Below are 21,033 nucleotides of genomic sequence, written 5' to 3' on the forward strand. Positions count from 1 at the left end.
AACAGTAACACTCTATTCAGAGAGCTTATCCTAGGGGAACAGCAGCTACACAGACACTGGGGATCAGCCAAGGCAGAACTGGCAGCACTCGCACCAAGTGAACTGTACGCCAGCCTGGGTGGTGGCAGACCCGTACACCGCTCCTGTCATGCTGGAAATGGAGATCTCCTGGCGTCACACAGCACCGTGAACATGAGCCTGCCATCAGTTCTGGACACTGGCAGAGTGAGATTACAGCTAGCTAGAAAGCAGCACAGCACGGGATTAAGAGCCACAGAGTGGCCCTGTGCATAACGCACGTAGCGTGTCAGCATGTGCTGCTCATTTGTCAGTCTGATGCTTGGAAGGGCTCTTCAGCAGGAGATTAAGAGGCCAGCCTTCAGCCTCACAGCATGGCAAGACCCAGACCAGCAGGGGCCTATTCTAGTGTGATAATGCAGGTTAGGCAGAAGAGGAGAACAGCAGCCTAGAGTTGGGGGAGGGGAAGGAGTTCAATCCACAGAAGTGCTAGCTCCATCAGAGATTAGCATCCAACTTGGCCCCCTTGCTTTATGCTTTCACTTCCCGACTGCTTATCATCTTGGCTGTGCCCCAGACCAGCTCTCAGCCTTATTCCAACCTTCACTGCTTCCCACAGGGCTCAGGGAGAAAGTCAATGGCCTTGAGCCGTAATCCCAACCACCTGTGAAGTGGTGACCACAGAAAGCAGGAACTCCTCGAGCCCTACCACCACTCCACACAACCTAGGGATGCATCCAGCATTCCCAGCTGCACCACACACTCCCTCTACCAGCCGCAGGAAGTTGCTATCCAAATGTGCCACACACAGTGGACATGTCTCCCTCCATTCAAGAAATGGACTTCACTCCTGTGGGAGAAAAGCAGCCTGACAGAGCTGCCCAGGATGTTGGAAGGCCCAGCATCCAAGACACAAGCCTCATGAGACTGGGGGAGGACAGACAAACAGCAAGGCTTGCCAAGGCCTGGTGTAGGGAAGGGGTGTCAGACTGTCAGAAAGAATGTGTTGCCAGCCCGGTGGGGAGTGTGCAGCTCTGTGCAGAAGCTTAGCAGAGACAAGAAGGAAAATGCCTTAATGTAAGGAAAAACCCCACAAAAATGCGATCTGACACTCAAAGCCACCTTAATCTCAGCTGCCAGCCCTTCCATCAGGGTCTTCTCTAACGAGTCTTGGAGCATTCTCCCAAGGAGCTCAGCCTTGCTAACACCATGTCAAGATTTGCTATGATTGTTAGGTTTTGGATGAAGAACACGTTTCAGCCATTTCCTCTAACAGACTGACACGAAGGTTTAACAGAAAAGAAACCTTTGTAAGGAGGGTTTGAAAAAGTTTCCTTTCTTCCTTTCAAGTGAACAGCACCAGGAGTGCAGGGCAGTGGGGTACTGAGAGTTTTCTGGAGGGCCCGTCAGCTTGTATGCTCTACTTCTGTTAGGGCCCTTTCTGCTCCCAGTTTTTAGCAGCAGATTTTGCATGCCACGAACAGTAACTATCGACAAAGCCCACCAAAACAGATGTTGCAGAACCAACATCTGCAGAACTACAAAAAAGCTCTAATGGCAGTGGCCCAAACTTTGTGCACAAACCCAACTGGGGAAGGGGCCAGGAAGAAACAGCTCTAGGATTTCCCAGTCTAAGCCTGTAAAAGGCTAATCTGTCGGTGTAGTCAAGCGTCCAATCCTCACCTCACCAACCACTGTCCTATGAGAGCCAGGAGCCTTTTTCAGTGACAGATACCCCCAGGCACAGGACATTGCCTCATCAGATGCAGGAATGCCATGCTGTTTGTTCTCAGCTGAGGGAGGAAGTGGCCTTGAGACGGGCTGTTTGCAGCTGTTAGACCCTGCCTGTACCAGCCACATCTTCACCCCACTAACCACACAGGAAGAGACTGCTCTGGGGGAGCAAACTACTGTTGTCCAACATCTGTTCCCGTTGGATTCTTCATCAAAGAGGCATCCAGCCCTGGGTCTGCTCGGCAGGTGCACACAGGAGGGAACGGCATTGCTTATCCAGAGGGATAACGAAGCCACTGTGGGCTGGCAAAGGATGCTCATTCTTGGGCCCCTGACAGCTCCAAGGACAGGGCTGCAACTTGCTCTAGAAGTCTTGGCTGAAATAACTGTAGCCCCCAGGGGCAGTTGACTCTTCCCGAACATACTGCTGCCTTGGAAGCTGTCCTACGACAGGCACTGCTCCTGGCATCCTGCATATTGAATTGAGGGAGGGGGGGAAGAAGGGGAAGCAGACAATAGTCAGAACCACTTTGGAGTCTGTCAGTCCTATCAGTACACAAACAAACACTGCTGTCATTAGCGAGGCCCACTGCAGCTGGGTCAGCACACTTACTGCCCGGGCAATGTGCTTTCAAGTCAACCATTTCCGGAATAAGCACAAACATCAGCTCCGAGTACTTGTTAGCTATGGTGTAGTTCACAGTGCCACTAGTGCCTGTCAAGTGTTTCCATTATAAACCAGGTTTTCTTCTCAGCTGGGTTGTAGAATCCAAGGTGGAGCTGGCCCCCAGCATATAAGGGCTTGGACCAAAAGCCGCGTAAAACAAATGAGTTCTATTGCTGCAGAGACTGGGAACACTGCAATGTGTGCTCTCGGGGGCTAGAAGCAGCTTACGGCTGAACTAGACTGTTGTAAAGCTTTATTTCTGTGATGGGAATGTGTATTGCTCTGCCTTACTAGAGAGAGATCGGAGTTTTTCTGGACATGTGTTTCGTTGCATTATTATTTTGACTAGCACTGTGTGGTAGACAAGCACCTTTGTGGGTGTTATAAGATATAGAAAGATAGATAAAGAGAGAGTAAGGGTCCCAACTTGTGTTTTCTGTGAACATAGCAGATTTGAGGGCTCCACAAAATGAATACCAACATTTTAAAAGTCACAAAAAGAAGCCCTGGCTTAAAAATGCTGGCACACGCTAGTCCTGCTTTAGCAGCAGAGGCTGGGGAGTGCTCATTCACAGTGCACGTGCCATACATGGCCTAGGGAGTAGAATGCAAGCACACAGCTCCAGATTACCAAGCACATATGGAAGGCAGGAGCTTGTGGAACACACGCATGAGACCACAATCATCCAACCTTCCAACTGGAAGGGGACACCAGCGGCCTCCTGCCACCCCAAAATGCCCTGAACTTGTACAAATGCAAACAAGGTCAGAACAAAGGCCACGATTCTCAGCACCGCACACTGCAAAGGCAGGGCATCTCCTCAGCTCAGTGTCCTGCCTTGGGAAGTTGTCAAACCATTTCTGGTGGAATATTCCACTGTAACAAAACCTACAGAAGGCTTGCTATTCCCCATGATACAGAAGGTGAGTGAAGCACCCTCTAATTTAAAGCTCGTTATAAGCACCCTCTAATTTAAAGCTCAGAATCAGGACTCCCAACCATGGCAAAATCCAGTACAAACATTTGTGGTATAATGTATCATATATTTGCCGAGCAGCCTGTGCTTCCAGAAGTAGTTCTCGGGTCACTAATACAAGTGGAGCAGGTAATTTGGTGTGCATGGCTCTGAGGAGCACATTGTCCAAGGTTTCAATACACTTAGTGCTACTTTCTACCACTGAGTGTGCCAATTCTAGATAGGGTAGCAGAAAATGCTGGAGCTGCAAATAGCTCCCTAGCTAGATTGTCTTCAGATCAAAAGCTTTATTGCTCCAGAAATGTTGCTCAACAGAAGTGAGGCTAGACAACTTGACCTCAAATGTCCATGCAGATGGGACATCTGCCTGATGTTATATGGCTTATACACATCCCACCCTCATCAGCTGCTTGGTGTTTTCACAACTGGCAAACAGCTCTCATATGCTAGTGCAGCTCCATGGATTGGCATGTAGAGGCAGATGTCTAAACAAAACTAAGCAGAGTGTAAACTGCAGTGTAGTTGTGTCCCCAGATGACAGAGACAAGGTGGGGGAGGCACTCTCTTTTATTGGACCACTTTCCGCTGGTGAGAGAGAGAAGCTTTCGAGCCACACAGAGCTCTTCTTCAGGTCTGAAAAGTACTCCCAGTGTCACAGCTAAATGCAAGGTGGAACAGATTATGCTCAACAATTAGTTAGCACATATTGTAACCCCTCTACCTTGAATGGTCCCTTGCAATATGTGCTAACAACTTCTGCTAAGCAATCTGTTCCATCTTGCATTTAGCTGTGACGCTGGAGCACCTTTCCCAGCCCTGACGATGGGCTCTGTCTCTGCGTGGCTCAAAAACTTCTCTCACCCCCAGAAGTTGGCCCACTAAAAGATATTCTCCCCCCAACCTTGTCTCTCAGAGTATACTGACACTAGCGGATCTCTGTCTTGAAAGCAGGAACACAAATGTGCAGAGATGTATCATGTTGGTTGCAAGTCACACTGGAACGCGGCGTGAAGCGTAACTGCCCCGTTTAGCTGCTGCCACTGTAAGTGTGTTTCACCCAGAGGCCACTTACTGGTTCCTGTGTTTGAAGCCGCTGACGTGAGCCTGGTACTGCTCTATGGAATTCAGCACTACATTACACGTGTCGCAGGGGTGCCCCTTCCCAGCTGAAACAGACATCAGTGTTAGCAAGCAGCTCCCCGTACTTGGTGCCTGAGGCAGAAATAAGCAAGATAATCAGTCAAGGACACAGGAGTGAAAGAGTTGCTAAACAAAAATAAATGGCATGTAAAATCCAGCATTCGGATTGACCGAGGAGATAACGAGCTCTCCATCAGACCCACCAATGGAGCCTTAGCAGTGGCCACAGCCATTTGGGGAACTGTGTGCCACGCCAAAACCACTGATCCCAGTCAGAGTGCAGGTTTCTTCATGACAAAATGTACTGCAATGTTTCTGAGATAGTTCACACACTTCCCTTGCCCATGTCTGCGTGCCCCCCCTCCTCCCACACTGGGTTTGAGAGTTTTCAGTCCAAATCTGACCCAGCATTGCCTCTGCAGCTCCACTTCTCCCTCTCTGATACTGAGATTTACAGATCGAGAGAAATTTGTAATTTTTCAACTTGAAGCACAGAGGAAACAGCGCCATACAAGATTACATACACAACAGCAAGATACAGCATTATATCCTGTACGCCATCCCTTAGTGACACACTAAGCCCTGCCCTGAAGCATGTGACCAGCAGTCTGTGTATCACTCAACAGGATTGTCTCCTGTTGGCAGCTGTCCTAGGTACATCAGTGCTCTTGGGTATGACATTCAACTTTTACTGGAGGTCACAGATGCTGAGCACAAGGGAGCGGGATAAGGAGTGGGAAGCATGGCACAGTGTAGGAGGTAGTTCAGGGGACAACTACAGAGAATTTTTTCTCAGAGATGAAAATTGCTACGTACAGTCTCAGCTCAGAGATTCCGATTGCAAGTTCTTTGGGGCAGGGACTCAGTCTGTTTGCTAAAGTGCCACATGCAAAAATAAAACCAGGTATCATAAGAAAACACTAAGAGGCCAAGAACACACACCTTAGACAATAAGGAAAAAACAAAACAGCAATACAACAACTAACGGTGTGAAGAGCAACACAGCAGACACCCTTCACAGGGCTGCTGTATTGCCGAGATTTTGGACTGTTCGGCCATTTAGCTTTGAGAACAGTGATCTAGAGTCAGATTTTAAGAGCCAGAAGGGACCATTATGATCATCAGCACTCCTGCATAACCCAGGCCATGGAATTTCACTCGACAACACTTCCTTTTGGAAATATACTCAAGTGATTTAAACTGCTTCCCTGCCACCCTATGCAGTTGTGTTTAAAGCAGAGGTCCCCAAAATATGGGGGGCATGGAGGAACATGGGGGGTCGCCACCCAGCCCCACTCTGCCCCGGTCCCACCACCCCCCAGCCACGGCTCCTTGTCCTGCCCCCCCCGCCACGGTCCAATTCCAGCTGCACAGCCTCTGCCCCAGCCCCACCGACCGCATCCCAATCCCAGCCCCAGTTGGGGGGGGGGGGGGGACCACGCAGACATGGGCAAGGGAAGTGTGATGTAAAGAGTTTGGGGACCACTGGTTTACAGGGAGCTTTGTAAGTTGTGAGGCACCTCAATGTTACTTATATAAAAGCGAAGATTTTAGATGTGCCTGCTGCCTAATCACGTTTACTGTATTTTAACCAGGCCCAAGATCGGCAGGTACAGGGAGACAATGGAAAAGCCCATGCTAGGGAAGATGCCAGAGCCTTCATGAAAGCACAGATTTGACTCAGAGTCCAGATTTCATGGGGGGAGGGGAGGTATGGGGGCATGACATCTGAAAGAGCTAGATGGCAACTGTACACAAAGATCAGACAACTGGAGGAGTTGGACAAAAACAGACAAGAAAGTAGCTCAGACGAATGCTCTTTGTGCTGCATATCGGAGTGACTCCTGATTGCAGCCCAGACTCTGAAATCTTGTCTGTGATGGGTTAAATGTGACACAAGTGCCTCAGACATCCCAGGGAAGAGCAGTTACATTAGCAACAGCACTCTCTCTCCAGCCAAAGATCGCAGAGGTCACAGCATCCACCTGCACCTGGCAGGGTCAGAATGGAAGTGACTTAGTGTTGTCTTTATTTGAGCCACACCAAAAGATTGACATTAACCCAGGGCTCTATTGTTTGGGGAAGGAGTAGATTTCTACAGCATCAGGTCACTCCACTGCCTGAGCACTGCTAGTTAGTAATGCTGGTTATGATGTGCCATTGGCACCTTCCATTTCACTGCTCAGCGGGGCGGGGAAAACTGCATATCATCTTTGAGACTCATTACTGGTTAGTCCCTCAGTGCCTGAAAGGTGATGTGCAAAGCGTTAAAACTGGGCTTTTGCCCTTTTATGCCTCTTCCTAATGGAGAAAGACGGCCCAAAAGGGAGGTTCTCTTCTGGATGTTGTTTTTTTACCTTCAAAATATCAGGAACGTAAAGTCTGGTTTCTCTGGTGTGAGGAGGGGCAGCAGGAGGCACAGAGGAGTTTATTGTGGACTTTTAAACACCTTCACTCAATCGTAAGAGACACTATACTCAAGTTTTTACGAATAGAGCTAACAAAAGAGAAAAACACAATTTTAAACAGTCTGACTACAAATTCCTCTCAATAGCTCATCGCTCATGCCAGCATGTGCTAGAATGCAGAAAGCACCTGACTGCATCAGATGGGACTGGAAAGACTAGTGTCAAAAGAGGCAAAAACAACCCTCACAGTCCTTATCTTAGCATCAAAGATCATCAAAACTAGTACAAGCCCTGTATTTCCTCCTCTTGCAGGTCCCCTTGAAAGGTACCTCTTTGTAGCACTGATTGCCATCTTTATAGTTCCATTTTGGGATCAATCCACTTAGGAGCAAGTTGAACTTCTAGCTAAGATCCCTCAATCTTTACATATTGAAAATTTACATCCAGAAAGTCAATATCCACAATAAAATTTCAACCCCAAGCTGATTACCAACAGCTAAGGTACAAACCTCAGGCAATAACGGGGGTTTATAATGGAAACACCAACCAATCCTACCTTACAATGACATGTAATGGGTGTGGGGTTGGTGTTTTGTTGTTGTTTAAAGTAAATCTCACTCCATTCCCTTCAAAAGACTGTCAATCCCAAAGCTTTCACACACCCCTGCCACCTTGAGAAACTCCCACCCCATCCTTCAGCTGCTTTGTAAACTTGGTTTCCCCAAGACTCACCCAGGGAAGAGGATGCAGGGGTGTCAGAGGTTCGACCGTAGTGTGCCATCAGCTTGAGTTTGGTCTCTTGCTTTCTGTGTTTCTTGCCTACATAGTGCTGCTTTGCCATGAGCGGATTGTTGAAGGTGGCATGGCAGAGGCTGCAGAATTTGTCTGGGTCAGAAAGGTCTTTGTTCTCCTCATTGGAAAACACAGCAGAGGGAGGGAGGTTAGCAGGACGTTTCTGTGGAGGCATCGTTACTGTAAAATGGAACAGAACACCAATTGCCAATATTCAGAGATGTACAAACTAAGCAGCCAGTGTTTGGAATTTGCAGTTTGCTTCTCCAACGGAGAAGGGCTTTTGAAAGAAGTTTTGCTGGAGACTTTCCATTCAGATCTGCAATCATCTCTTCCTTTCATGCCCCATAATTAAACACCAAAGGGTAAGACAAGTCAGAGTTTCAAAGTTAAATCAGATCTGCAGATCCTCCTTGATATACATATGGCCTTATCTTGGCGCATAGCGGGCCAATAGTGACATTTAAAGAAACAAATCACCTCCCACCCACAAGGGCATCAGTCACTCCCAGCAAATGGAAAAAGGGGAAGATAAGATACAGAACAGAGCAAACCTTTCCATAATGAAAATAAATTACTTTGAAAGCAAAATGGGATGATATTTAAAGTGTGTGGAGGACCTGATCCTGCACCATTTAGTCATTTGTAGCTTGTCACTAACTTTATCAGAAAAGGATCAGGCCCTGATTAAATTAATTCACAGACAAACGCACACAGTTCCATTGCTGTCTGATGAAAACACTTAGAATCATAAAATCGTAGGACTGGAGGGGACCTCGAGAGATCATCTAGGCCAGTCCCCTTCACTTATGGCAGCCCTAAGTATTATCTAGACCATCCCTGAGAGCTAACTTGCTCTTATGTCACCAATGTCAGAGATTCCACAACCCCCCTGGGCAATTTGTTCCAGTGCTTAACTGCCCTGACAGTTAGGAATCTTTTCCTAATGTCCATCCTAAGCCGTCCTTGCTGCAATTTAAGCCCGTTGCCTCTTGTCCTATCCAGAGGTTAACAAGAACAATTTTTCTCCCTCCTCCTTGTAACAACCATTTATACACTTGAAAACTGGTTTGTCCCCAATATTTTCCAATCTTCCCTCATACCTCATGTTTTCTAGACCTTTAATAACTTTTTGTTGCTCTTCTCTGGACTTTCTCCAATTTGTCCACATCTTTCCTGAAATGTGGTGCCCAGAACTGGACACAACACTCCAATTGAGGCCTAATCAGCGTGGAGAAGAGCAGAAGAATTACTTCTTGTGTCTTGCTTACAACATTCCTGTTAATACATCCCAGAATGACGCTTTTTTTTAAAACACTGACGACTCATATTTAGCTTGTGATCCACATGACCCCAGATCCCTTTCCGCAGTATGTCTTCCTAGGCAGTCATTTCCCATTTTGAATGTGTGCAACTGATTGTTCTTTCCCAAGTGGAGTACTTTGCATTTGTCCTTACTGAATTTCATCCTATTTACTTCAGATCATTTCTCCAGTTTGTCCAGATCATTTTGAATTTTAATACTATCCCCCAAAGCACTTGAAACCCCTCCCAGATTGGTATTATCTGCAAACTTTAAGTGTACTCTCTATGCCATTATCTAAATCATAGATGAAGATATTGAACAGAACCAGACCCAGAACTGATCCCTGAGGGACCCCATTTGATATGCCCTTCAAGCTTAACTGTGAACCACTGATAAATACTCTCTGGGAACAGTTTTCCAACCAGTTATGCACTCACTTTACAGTAGCTCCATCTAGGTTGTATTTCCCTAGTTTGTTTATGAGAAAGTCATGCAAGACCGTATCAAAAGCCTTACTAAAGTCGAGATATACCACGTCAACTGCTTCCCCCCATCTACAAGGCTTGCGTTACCCTGCCAAAGAAAGCTCAGGTTGGTTTGACATGATTTGTTCTTGACAAATCCATGCTGACTGTTACTTATCACCTTATTATCTTCAAGGTGTTTGCAAACTGACTGCTTAATTATTTGCTCCATTATCTTTCTGGGTACTGAAGTTAAGCTGACTGGTCTGTAATTTCTTGGGTTGTTCTTATTTCCCTTGTTATACATTGGCACTTTTCCAGTCCTCTGGAATCTCTCCTGTCTTCCATCACTTTTCAAAGATAATCGCTAATGGCTCAGTTATCTCCTCAGTCAGCTCCTTGAGTATTCTAGGATGTATTTCATCAGGCCCTGGTGACTTGAAGACATCTAACTTGTCTAAGTCATTTCTAACTTGTTCTTTCCCTATTTTAGCTCTGATCCTATCTCATTTTCACTGGCATTCACTATGTTAGACGTCCAATTGCTACTAACCTTTTTGATGAAAACCAAAACAAAAGTGTCATTTAGCACTTCTGCCATTTCCACATTTTGTGTTATTGTTTCCCTCCCCACCTCACTGAGTAACGGACCTACCCTCTCCTTAGTCTCTCGCTTGCTTCTAATGTATTTGTAGAATTTTTTCTAATTACCCTTTATGTCTCTAGCTAATTTTATCTCGTTTTGTTCCTTGGCCTTTCTAATTTTGTCCCTACATGCTTGTATTGTTTATATTCATCCTTTGTAATTTGACGTAGTTTCCACTTTTTGTAGGATTCTGCATTTCAGATCATTGAAAATCTTGCAACATGCTCTTATTCCACAGTGATATGCATCTTCAAAATAGCTGAGCGTGCTCCCCCAGTGAATTGCAGGAAAGTGACCTGGTCTCCTCACGAGCGCCCTTTATAAAGGCTCCTCACCTGACCCAATGCAGGGACTCTAAAAGGTAAGAAGAATGCCAAAAGGGACATAGAAGTGGATCCTCTCAGCATGCATTGCACATGGAGAACTAGACACTTCAGTCACTCCAAATTACAATAACTTTTCCTAAAGCAAGCTTCAGGCCAATCCAAGTCTACAAAGCAGACTACCAAAAGAGGGAACAGAATTGTTGGCATGTGTTCAACTAGGCTGCCACATGCTTCAGATTTCTAACAGCACTCATGTCACCAGGAAAGCTTTAGCACCCTAATGCCAACAGGTCCAGAGCTGCAGGAAGGTACTCAGCTACCTCCTGCATTAGAAATCATGATATGATATGGAGTGAAAAGGTTACCTAAGTGTGCTGCTCCCTCACAGGGTACCCATACAAGTACTGCAGACAGCCATACCTTGCTCTTTGGGGGACTGCTGCGTCAGCTTCAGGTTCTTGGCATGAGTCTTGCCTAAGTAGTGAGACATGGCCACAACAGGAGAGGAAAAGGTCATGTTACAGATGGGGCAGCACTTGTTTCTGTCTTCTCCATTGCTGCTCTCCTGTTCACAAGAAGGAACATTGAGATCTGAGTGTACGAAGTGACCAAGCAGATACGTTCAGCTGTCAAGTCCAAGGAATTTGATGCAGCTTCAGACATTCCTTTGAAGAACAGGGTTCTCATTTCTGACTAGTCTCACTTTCATTAGGTAGTGGCATATTCTACCTATATAGGCAATTATGACCCAGAGGGATCGAGGACAAGGTTAGAGGAGTAGTTGGCAGCATTGGTGTAGGTTCCCAGCCTATTGTCTACAAGGTATGAACCAAGCAATACAAGGCATTCCTGCCAACCCTGTCATCTATAATTTGATGCTACTTGACTAGGCTAAAAGTGTCTATTTTACTCATGTCTGAACCTATCACCACACACAAACAGATCCTCCTTTAATGCCCAACCCTGCTCTGTATATGCTACATTGGTATATATAAGAGGCTGGATTGGGAGTGGTTAGGGATTATAACTGAAGCAGGCAAAAAACCTTGGATGTGTTACCCAAACTTAACACAATCATAATGCAGGCAGATAGTTGGAAATGCATTTCCTTTACTGCCTTAAAGGCACCATAACCACCAGCAATGGGAACCTCATTTGAGCAATAAGAGATCATCAGAAAAAGAAAACTCCAGCAGGATAATTAATTCCACATGACATGGTCATTGAAAGTAAGAGTTACATAGTAATTACATTCTTGACTGCTCTTTATCACCTTTTACCCTCATCTGTCCTTCCAAATGTTGCTTCCTAGGAGAACTTCTATCATAGGGGGTACAAATTTGTTTAGATTGCAGGTGTTGCCACACACTGACTAAAAGGTGCACTCACTGCAGCAATGTGTAGCAACTAGAGGGTTAAATTGTCCTCGCTAAGTTATCCATTTTTAACAGTCCTCTCTCTGGTGTATTATTCCATATTCCAATGCATCTGTTATGGAATGTGCCTGCTAAAACTCCCTGTCAATCCTCAGCGCTTACAGGATGCTATTCTTCTTCTGCAGCTCTGACCTGGGAAACCCCATAGTTTTCTACATCACCTGCTTGGTCTCCAGCTTTATCTTCTTCCCCTGATTGAGCTCCTCCTCACCATGGATCGACATGTACCGCCGCACTTTGTTTGCATGTTTTTTGCTCTGGCGGAGAGTGGGGAAGAAAACTGGGTTAATGGTCAACAAATATTCTATTCAATTACATCCAGAATAAGAAATCCAGTAACACCTTGTTGCCTGAAGTACCTGGTAATGAGCAAGCTTCTGAGACTCTGAGATGAGCATTGCGCTGCACACTTTACACTGAGCATCTGTGAAAATGTGGCTGTTCTCTCTAATCATACGATCAACTGTGACAAACAAAACATTGAAATTAAATTGCAACACATTTCCCATAAGGTAGCTACCACCTCCGGTCCAGAGTCTTTTACTAACACTGCATCACTGCCACCATCTTCAAATGTGTCACATTAATGTAGTTTGGGGGCTAGAATCTTGGATAGGCATCTTTATTATTTCAAATGTATGTAAATAATAAATCTGAGTACCCACATTTGACTCTCCAGTGTTTTGGTGCTGGAAATTTAGCATAATTCTGGCCTAGGTCCCCAGTCAGGGTGGGAGAGCACAGACACATAAGTCCAGGAGAAAAGAATCATTATAAATCTTTACTCACTTCTTAAATCGCCTTTCCACCCTCCTGAGAAACTCACAAAACACAACTAAGTAACTAGGCATCTACTATATTCACTGGAGAGAACTAAAAATAGAGATTGCTTTAGGCCATACAGGATCCTCAATCCTAAAGCTGATCTAAATTGCAGAGTGGACAGAGGCTAATACACATTTTACACTTCTGCTACACTAGTGAATAAAAATGGTCCAACGTTAAGGGATGTGCAGCAGGAGAAATGCAACTCGGATCATTCATAGCGCAAGATTCCATTAGCGTCAGTCATTCTCCAAACGAAATAAAACAATCCAATGAACATTTCAATTTAGAAACAGAGTGATTAGATCAGCATGGAAGTGTGAATACCAGGGAAGATTCAACACTTGTTTCCTGGCATCACCCCCTGTCCAGTTTAAATACTGCTTTAATACTGTCATTAGCCTCCTCCTGTCGCAGAGTTACGGGGCTAGTGAGTGTGCAGCTGATGCTGGATGTATTCTGATCTCTGAGGTAAGGCCTGACACGGAGTTAGAGAAGAGCAAAGTCACCGGCTGACCAGCAGGCAGGAGACCTAGGACGGGGCGAGTCTGAAAACAAGACAGCCGCTTCCTCTGTGGCCAGCTTTGTCACAGCAAGCCGGCTCTGGTGGGGCTGGAGACAACCCCGGCAGCACCCTGCTCGCTACAGACGTCCCTCCCCGCATCACCCCGTCAGACGGGCAGGTGACCCACGCCAGTGTTTACACACCCGCTGCATCGCGGCCCTGGCCGAGCCGGTGCCCACGGGGCAGGGCTACCAGAGCCGAGCCCAGCCGAGCCCGCGGCTGTCTGGGCGGCGGGGGCTCTGCAGGTGCTAGACCCTAGACCGCTTCTGGCGACGAGTTCACCCCGCGGAGACACGGTCCCTAGGCGGCTCACACCGCTCGGCCGGCGGGGCCTCCCCTGCCTCGGGCACGGACACGCGCCCCCCTCCGCCCCGGCCCCGCCCCGGGGCAACGCTCAGAGCCGGCCCGGCCCTAGAATGCCGGCCCCAGAGCCCGCCGCTGCGGAGCGGCCCGGCCCGGCCCGGCGCTGGGCTGCGCTGCCTCACGGGCCGCTCCGCTCCCGGCCGGGAGCTCCGGCCGCCGAGCTCCTCCCAGGCATCGCTCCAGGGCCGCCCGCGCCGGGCTGCGGGACCTGCGCGGCCTTGGCGGGGCGGGGCCTGGAGCCGGCGGGGCCCCCCGGGGCTCACCTGCCTCCTTCCCCACCGGCAAGGCCGCGGCGTCCCCGTTGCTACCCACTCCGGCCGCCATCTTCCGCGGGCGTCGCGCCCCGCCCCGCCCCGCCCCCAGGTCTCGCGAGACTCCGCGCCTCCCCAGCCCCGCCCGGCCGCAGACACGTGGCGAGCGCTCTGCCGCCCCGCCCGCAAGGAATGGCTGGGGGTGGGGGCGGGGCTGGGAAGCCGGGAGCCGGCTGCAGATCCGCCCCTTTCCCCCGCAGTGGCCTTGTCGTCCTTGACGGCTCCGTTAGCGCCTTCGGCGGGCCGTCCCCGCTGGTTTAGCAGCCTGCCTGCCCTGCTCCCATGTATCGCTCTTCGCAGTCCGCCTCATTCCGCCCTCACGCCCGCTAGCCGCACTTGGTGCTCCTGGCCGGTTTTCTGGGGAGGATTTAACCTCACTTTCCAAAGGCTGCCTTTTTGCCTCTAAGCCTCCTTCCTCTTCCTGGGTTAGCCGGGGGCGCTGCTTTGGCCCTCTTACCATGCTTTTAATTGGGGGATGCATTTAACTGGAGCCTTTATTAAGGTGTTTCAAAAGGTTTCCATGCAGCTTGCAGGCATCTCCCCTTTGGGATTGTATCTTTTCAGGTCTGTTCAGCTAACTTCCTTAGCTGGGGGTAGTTCCCCTGTCTGAAGTCATGTGCTGCTGGGGTGGGCTTCTTTGGTGCCCCCCCCCGCCTGTTAAATTGAATTATACTGTGGGTATTATTATCAAGAGATTCACCTAGATTCACCTTGGACCAGATCCTGTGCTCCACTGTGGACTACATTGCCTCTCTTCCTGTGAGTTCCAGGACTACCTGCTCCAACAAACAATCATTTATGCTGTCAAGAAACCTTAACGCTGCATCCCTCCTGAGGTGACATGTACCTGTCAATATGGGAATAGTCGAATTTCCCCATTATTAGTGAGTTTTTTATTTTTATAGCCTCTCTAATCTCCCTGAGCGTTTCACAGTCACCATCACCATCCTGGTCAGGTGACTGGTTATATATTCCTACTGCTGTATTCTTGTTCAAATTTCTGTCCATAGAGTTGCTATGGTACCATAGGGTTCATTTAAGAGTTGTACTATATTTCTTCCACATATAGTGCCACTCCCCCACCAGCATGACCTATCCGGTCATTCCTATATATTTTGTCCCCTGGAATGGGAGGAATCCACTTGCATGACTCATCTTCATGAGCGTGGGGAGGGCAAAACAACAAACTATCTTTTGGCCTCTTTACCATCCCACAATTGTCCATCCAATATCGATGGTCTTTTGCTGCTGGGCAGGACATAAAGCTTTCTGTTGCAGACCAACATTTCACACTAGTTAATGTCTCTCTCTTGTCTGGTGATGCTCAGACATTACCTTGCAATATGGGACATAACTGTTCTAAGTGAGATTAATGCATATGGAAACACATGAGCATTCAATGAAGTGTGTAAACACTGAACACATTCTTATGATTCTAATCCCGGTTTTAACAGCACTAGCACACAGCTGAGCCAGACTGACGCCAACTATGTATTTGTCAGTTGGGACATGGGGACGTTAGCATGAGCTGGCACTTGGTCTGCCAGCGTCACAATCGATACCTACAAGACCTTCCTACAATGACAGAACAACGGAATAAACTATCACCATCCAACACATCTTGGCTATGGGGCCACGTCAAGAAATTGCCTTAAAAAAGGTAAAAGAAATGATGTCACCAGCCCCAGTTCTCAAGTACTAAGAGTGCACAAACCCACAGTGGTCAGTGTGGATGCAGGCAGCTCTGGCCTATGTGCTGCATTGCTGCAGCAACCTGGCTCTGTGGGAAGCCAGATGCCTTTTGCTCTCACACACCCACAGAAGCAGAAACATTATATGCACAGATTGAAAAGGAGTCCTTGGCAAGTGTAGGGGCATGTGGGAACTTGTACAGAGATCTGTGTGGATTGGATTCATTTACACACATAACAGATCATAAATTGCTTAGAACGCTCATCAGTAAAAAAGACCTGGATCGAGCATCACGGAGATGCCAACATCTATTTATAAGATTAATACAGGTTAACCTCAATTGCTAAATGCATTTCGAGGAAAAATCTGGTAGTAGACATTCTGTCACAGAGCCCACATTACCCACAAGCAAATGGAGAGGCTGAGAGTGCCATACGGACAGCCAAGAAAATCCTGCTGCAGGAAGATCTACTCCTTATTCTTCTGAGTTACAGATCAACACCAATAGCAGCTACTGGGGATAGTCCAGCACAACTTCTGATGGGAATACAATTTAGAACTGCTGTTCCAACTTTGGAAAATAATCTATCCTCAAAGTGGCCAGACATGAAGAGAGTAGCCAAACTGGATAAAAAGGCTAAAAGAGTTTATGAACACTTTTACAACAGAATTCACTCAGTTAGAGAACTGCTGGATCTAGAACTTAGTGTCTAGGTTTGAATCAAATCGAATGGAGAAAAATGATGGACAACTCCAGCTGTTGTCAAGCAAAAGAATTCATCACCCAGACAACAGGATGGAGACTGACTGTGGAGAGTTCAGCAGAAACCATCAACACCTAAAGTGTGTTTCTCAGAAAGAACAATCAATGGAGCAAACTCTACAACTGGCAGATACAGAACAAGAAGAAGATTCAAGAATCCTAGACCGACCACAGCCAGCTGTTGTAACTAATGGCCAGCCAGATGACCAAGTAGTTCCACATCTGGGTCCTGTAATTAGAAAGCCAGTGTGATTCAGAGACATTTCACAGACTGATAGATACTGAACTTCACAGACAGCGTGATAGTGTAAATATTGTCAATAATTCAAAGGAAAGATGGAATGGAATACTGAGCTGTATTACATTGTTCGGCCATTAAGTGGCACTGTGTGGAAAAGCCCATCTTTCAAATAATCTCAGCCATAGGCGGCCGGGTATTCAAAGATTTTGTGGTGAACACCTCTGGTGTGTGTCTTGTATGGAATTAAATCTCTGTAATTATCTCTTCTGACCTTTTAACTCCCTGGTCTTCGGCCGCACATTCTTGTTGCGAAATGGCTCTTTGACTGCTGTCTTGTTCTTGCTGAATTCTTTCCTGAATTCTTTCCTCCCTTCAATAACCCTCCATGTATTTGGTTGGAGGTATTCTTTTTTAATTCTCACTGCTGCTATAGTCCTGGCTGCCTCCACACATGTTTCTTTGAAAAACTGCCATTGTTCTTCTGGGTCGTCCATCAGGGTCTTTAATTTTTCAAATCTGTTGCTACATTGCAGCTTGAAATGTTCCTTCCCTGCTCAAGCTACTAACTTTCAAGTTATCTTACATACCCTCTACCTTGTGTGCCGCTACCTTTTTAGTTGTATTTTGATTGTCCCAAGAACAGGATGGTGGTCACATCTGACATCAGCATGTGTATACATTCTGGTGTCCAACAGTGTCCAGTGCTCACTAAAGGCAACATGGTCAAACTATTTCTGGATGAAGCCATCATTTGATTTCCATGTCAGTTGATGGCTTTCCTTATATTGAAACAGTGTTCTCCCAATGCAAAGATTGCATAGACTGCAGAGTTCAACAAAACATTCTTCACTGTCAGTGTGTGCTGGGATGCCATGTCTGCCCGTAAGATGTTCATATCCAGTATTATCATCACCAACCTCTGCATTTAGATCTCCCCTAAGAATAACAGTGCCGTATTTATTAATCTTGCCAAGGACGCGCTGCATTCTGAGCTGTTTATAACTATCATTTGTTGGTGCACAACACTGAAGAACTATGATGTTTTCAGAATTCAGCACAAATCAGTCAATATTCCTGAGTTAACAGGATCCCATTCCTTCACTATGCCTTCATGGTGTTTGTCATCCGCTTTTCCAGAATGTAAAACAATTACACCTTTCAATGATAATTTGCCTCATCCAGCCCACCTTATATTACTGAGTCCAAGTATATGAGGCCAAAGATTTTCATTTCCGTGATAATCTCTGTCAATCTGCCTGTGCTCCAAAGTGATCTAACATTCCAACACCCAGTTCTTGTTTTAACCTTAGCTGTGAAGATAGCCCATTTCAAAGTAAGAACTTCCTTGTGGCTTTGATTCTCCATCGTTGTGTTGGCTGGATTGGTTGGTTGGCCAGTACTCTCTTTTCTTACATCCCACAGGATGTAATTCCTCCCTGTTGATGTCTGTGTTTGCAAATCTGTGACAGATTCACCTTGTCTTTGGGTTGTTTCTATAGCAGAAAGCATTTTTGCATGGACAAGTTGTTAGCCTGACTCACAAGCCCTTACTAGGAGGGCCAGTGGACTTCCTTTAGTCTGGCTCCAACCCTTTGACCTGTCTGATTTGGATGACTGTACCAGGAGTTATAATCCTGCCAGCCAGCATAGCTCTCCAGGTCATCAGAGCACACAAGCCTTCCCGCTATGTCTAGGTGCAGTCCCCAGGGAAAGTGTTTTGCAAAGGGGAAGAAATTGTATTGTCCTTTTGATTAGTTGCTTTTTTGCCAAGTGGGAGCTTTGTCTACATCTGTTTGCCTTATTTTTAGACTGTCAGCTCTACAAGACTGTCTTCTACTTACAGTGGTGAGCATGAGTCCCCAACCCTGATCAATCACCAAACACACACAGCATTGAAATCATGCAAGGAACCCTCATTCAAAATTAATTTAATCCTCTAACCTGGACAGGTCCCTGGAGTGTGATCAGATGGGCTAAGTAGTCCAATACATGAAAAGGAAGCTGATCTCAGCCAGGACACCTCATCCCAAAATTCACAGATGTCTCTGTGTTAGCAGCAGCAACACTAACTAACATGCAGCTTCTTCAGTAAAGGCCAAGTCCTGATCCCATTTAAGTAAGTGTGAGCTTTACCATTGACTCCAACAGGGCCAGATTCTATCCCCAAAGGATGGTATGGTACCTGACCAATAAGACAAGGAAACCAAACCCCATTCTGCCCTGAGAAATTGACTAGTGACCACAGCTTAGCTCTACAAATATTTAACAAATTTCTTTACAAAACAAAGCAGAGGAAGATATTTCCCTTTCTCATAGAATTTCAAAGAGCCTTTAACTGAATCAGGATTGAATTTTAAACTGTGACAAAGTGGAACTGGTGGGAAAAAAAACTACCAATCGATCAGCTATAGGAGACAAACACAAATACAGACAGACACCTGCAAACAGAAAAGGGAATAAAACGGAAGTAACTTACATCAACAACCTGCTCTACCAGAGGAATCCTCAATCCTGGAGTTGCACTATGAATGTCTGTTATATGCTGACAACCTGATCATATCACCAGCCAGAGAAGTCAGCCTCTAAAGGAATCTGCAATACATGGTCCCTGTGGTCATCTGGGAAAAAAAAATCACATCCACTTCAGGGAAAACTCCCAAAACAACCAACACAAAACTAAAGTTCTATGTGAAAGCCCTAGAAAACAAAAAGCACCCTACATTGCGAGCAACTGAGTCTCCAAAAAACACATCAGAGAGCTTCTGTCTAGCTATAAAAGCACTTTAATAAAAAGCTTGTACTGTATACAGTAAAAAGAACCTTCCCCAAGCACTAGAGAAATGCAAACCGTGACACTTCCCAGGGGTACCCAGGGTTGTGAGGCTCCTTGCTACCACCTGCTCTTAGCATTAGATGGCTTGTCTGTGCCGGCTGTGTGTCAGCTCCCAAACTTCAGTGATCACGGGCAACAAAAGCACCTCACATGCCACCCTTTGGGGAACTCTTATGCAGCCATCTGATCCAGTGGACCCCTGTAAAGCGCTATGCAGCCCTGTGCTCTCTGCCAATTGGTACTAAGGGTACCCTGGGTCACACAACCCACTAACAACACTAGTTGATATGTAATTCAACTTATTGCACTACATGGAAGCAGTCTGGGGCCAACTATAATGTCAGTTTATATCAAATTGGGCAAAAACCAATAGAAATTCAGCACCCGGAATTTTGCGAACGAGTCCTGTTTGTACGCAGGAACTTGCCCAGCGACGCCTGCGAAACAGACCTAAGGCAGTTTTCTCTGTTAATTAGTATACAACAAAAAGCTACTCGCTTTCTAGAGTCCTCTCAATCAAAGCAGCATAGTTGCTCTATCAACGACAAAGCACTAGAAGACCAAACGGATACACTAGGTAAAAAGGCACTCTACTCTTAGGTAGCTGCACTCCCAGCCCGCTGTAATGGACTGCAAGAGCGAGACAAACTAGTTCACTCGCACCAGATAATGTGTCCTTAGGAGCAGAGATTAAAAAGACTGGGACTGTTCAGCTTTAAAAAAGAGATGACTAAGGTCTGTAAAATCATGACTAGTGTGGGGAAAGCGAGAAGGGCAGTGTTACTTACCACTTCACATAAAACAAGAACCTGGGGTCACCCAATGAAATGAATAGGCAGCCGGTTTACAACAAACAGAAGGAAGCATTGCTTCAGACAACACACAGTTAACCTGTGGAACTCCTTGCCAGGGGATGTTGTGAAGGCCACAAGCATAACTGGGTTCCCAGAAGAATTAGACCAGTTCCTGGAGGCGAGGTCGGTCAGTGGCTGTTAGCCAAGATGGGCAGGGACAGCACCCCACGCTCTGGCTGTCCCCGGGCCTCTGACTGCCAGACGCTGGGACTCGATGACAGGGGACGGGTCAGTCAGTAAACTGCCCTGTTCCCTTCCTCCCCTGTGAGGCACCGGCCACTGGCCACTGGCAGAGGGGGGCTCCTGGCCCTTGCTCTGACCCAGCGTGGCCGCTCTCATCGTGTGGCGTGACACCGGGGGAGGATGTTGGGCTGGCGTGTGGACGCACCGAGAGGCACCGCGCTGCAATGCAGCCACGCTGCTGTCACGGGGTGGTGGCCCTGGGGAAGTGGGCGGGGCCGTCTCCCAGGACAACGCCGCCCTAGGGGGACTCGGGCGGGGGGACGACAAGAGTCCGCAGGGAAAAGGCCTAACTCCTGGCAAATGGCTGCTCTCTGCCCAGAGGCAAGATGGCGGCGGAGGCGTCACCTCGGGGTCATAGGGGAAGGGCCACCACGTGATCCCAAAGGAATGGCTCCGCCGCCATGTTGGATGGGGGCACAGGAGGCAGCC

The 21,033-nt window shown here is 47.1% G+C and overlaps 1 protein-coding gene across 4 annotated transcripts; it reads right to left on the bottom strand.

The window, feature by feature from the left end:
* Positions 1-14,001, bottom strand: ZNF346 (zinc finger protein 346). Of its 4 annotated transcripts, none has more exons than XM_067535295.1 (7): positions 13,931-14,001; positions 12,274-12,377; positions 12,076-12,171; positions 10,899-11,043; positions 7,677-7,916; positions 4,469-4,562; positions 1-2,222 (listed from the first exon to the last, which is right to left on the bottom strand). In XM_067535295.1, exons 1-7 carry the CDS (start codon positions 13,989-13,991, stop codon positions 2,117-2,119), a joined length of 846 nt encoding a protein of 281 aa, XP_067391396.1. In that variant the 5' UTR covers positions 13,992-14,001; the 3' UTR covers positions 1-2,116. The 4 variants fall into 4 exon arrangements, 2 of the variants coding, with proteins under 2 accessions (XP_067391396.1, XP_067391397.1); XM_067535296.1 differs by lacking the exon at positions 13,931-14,001 and adding an exon at positions 13,448-13,613; XR_010917506.1 differs by having other exon boundaries at positions 2,084-2,222; positions 4,469-4,608.
* Positions 14,002-21,033: the final 7,032 nt, after the last annotated feature.

The sequence above is a fragment of the Emydura macquarii genome, unplaced genomic scaffold (genome assembly GCF_026122565.2).
Source record: "Emydura macquarii macquarii isolate MOO-44397 ecotype Brisbane River unplaced genomic scaffold, CSIRO-AGI_Emac_v2 contig_378, whole genome shotgun sequence".
In the NCBI taxonomy this organism is placed as follows: Eukaryota; Metazoa; Chordata; order Testudines; family Chelidae; genus Emydura; species Emydura macquarii.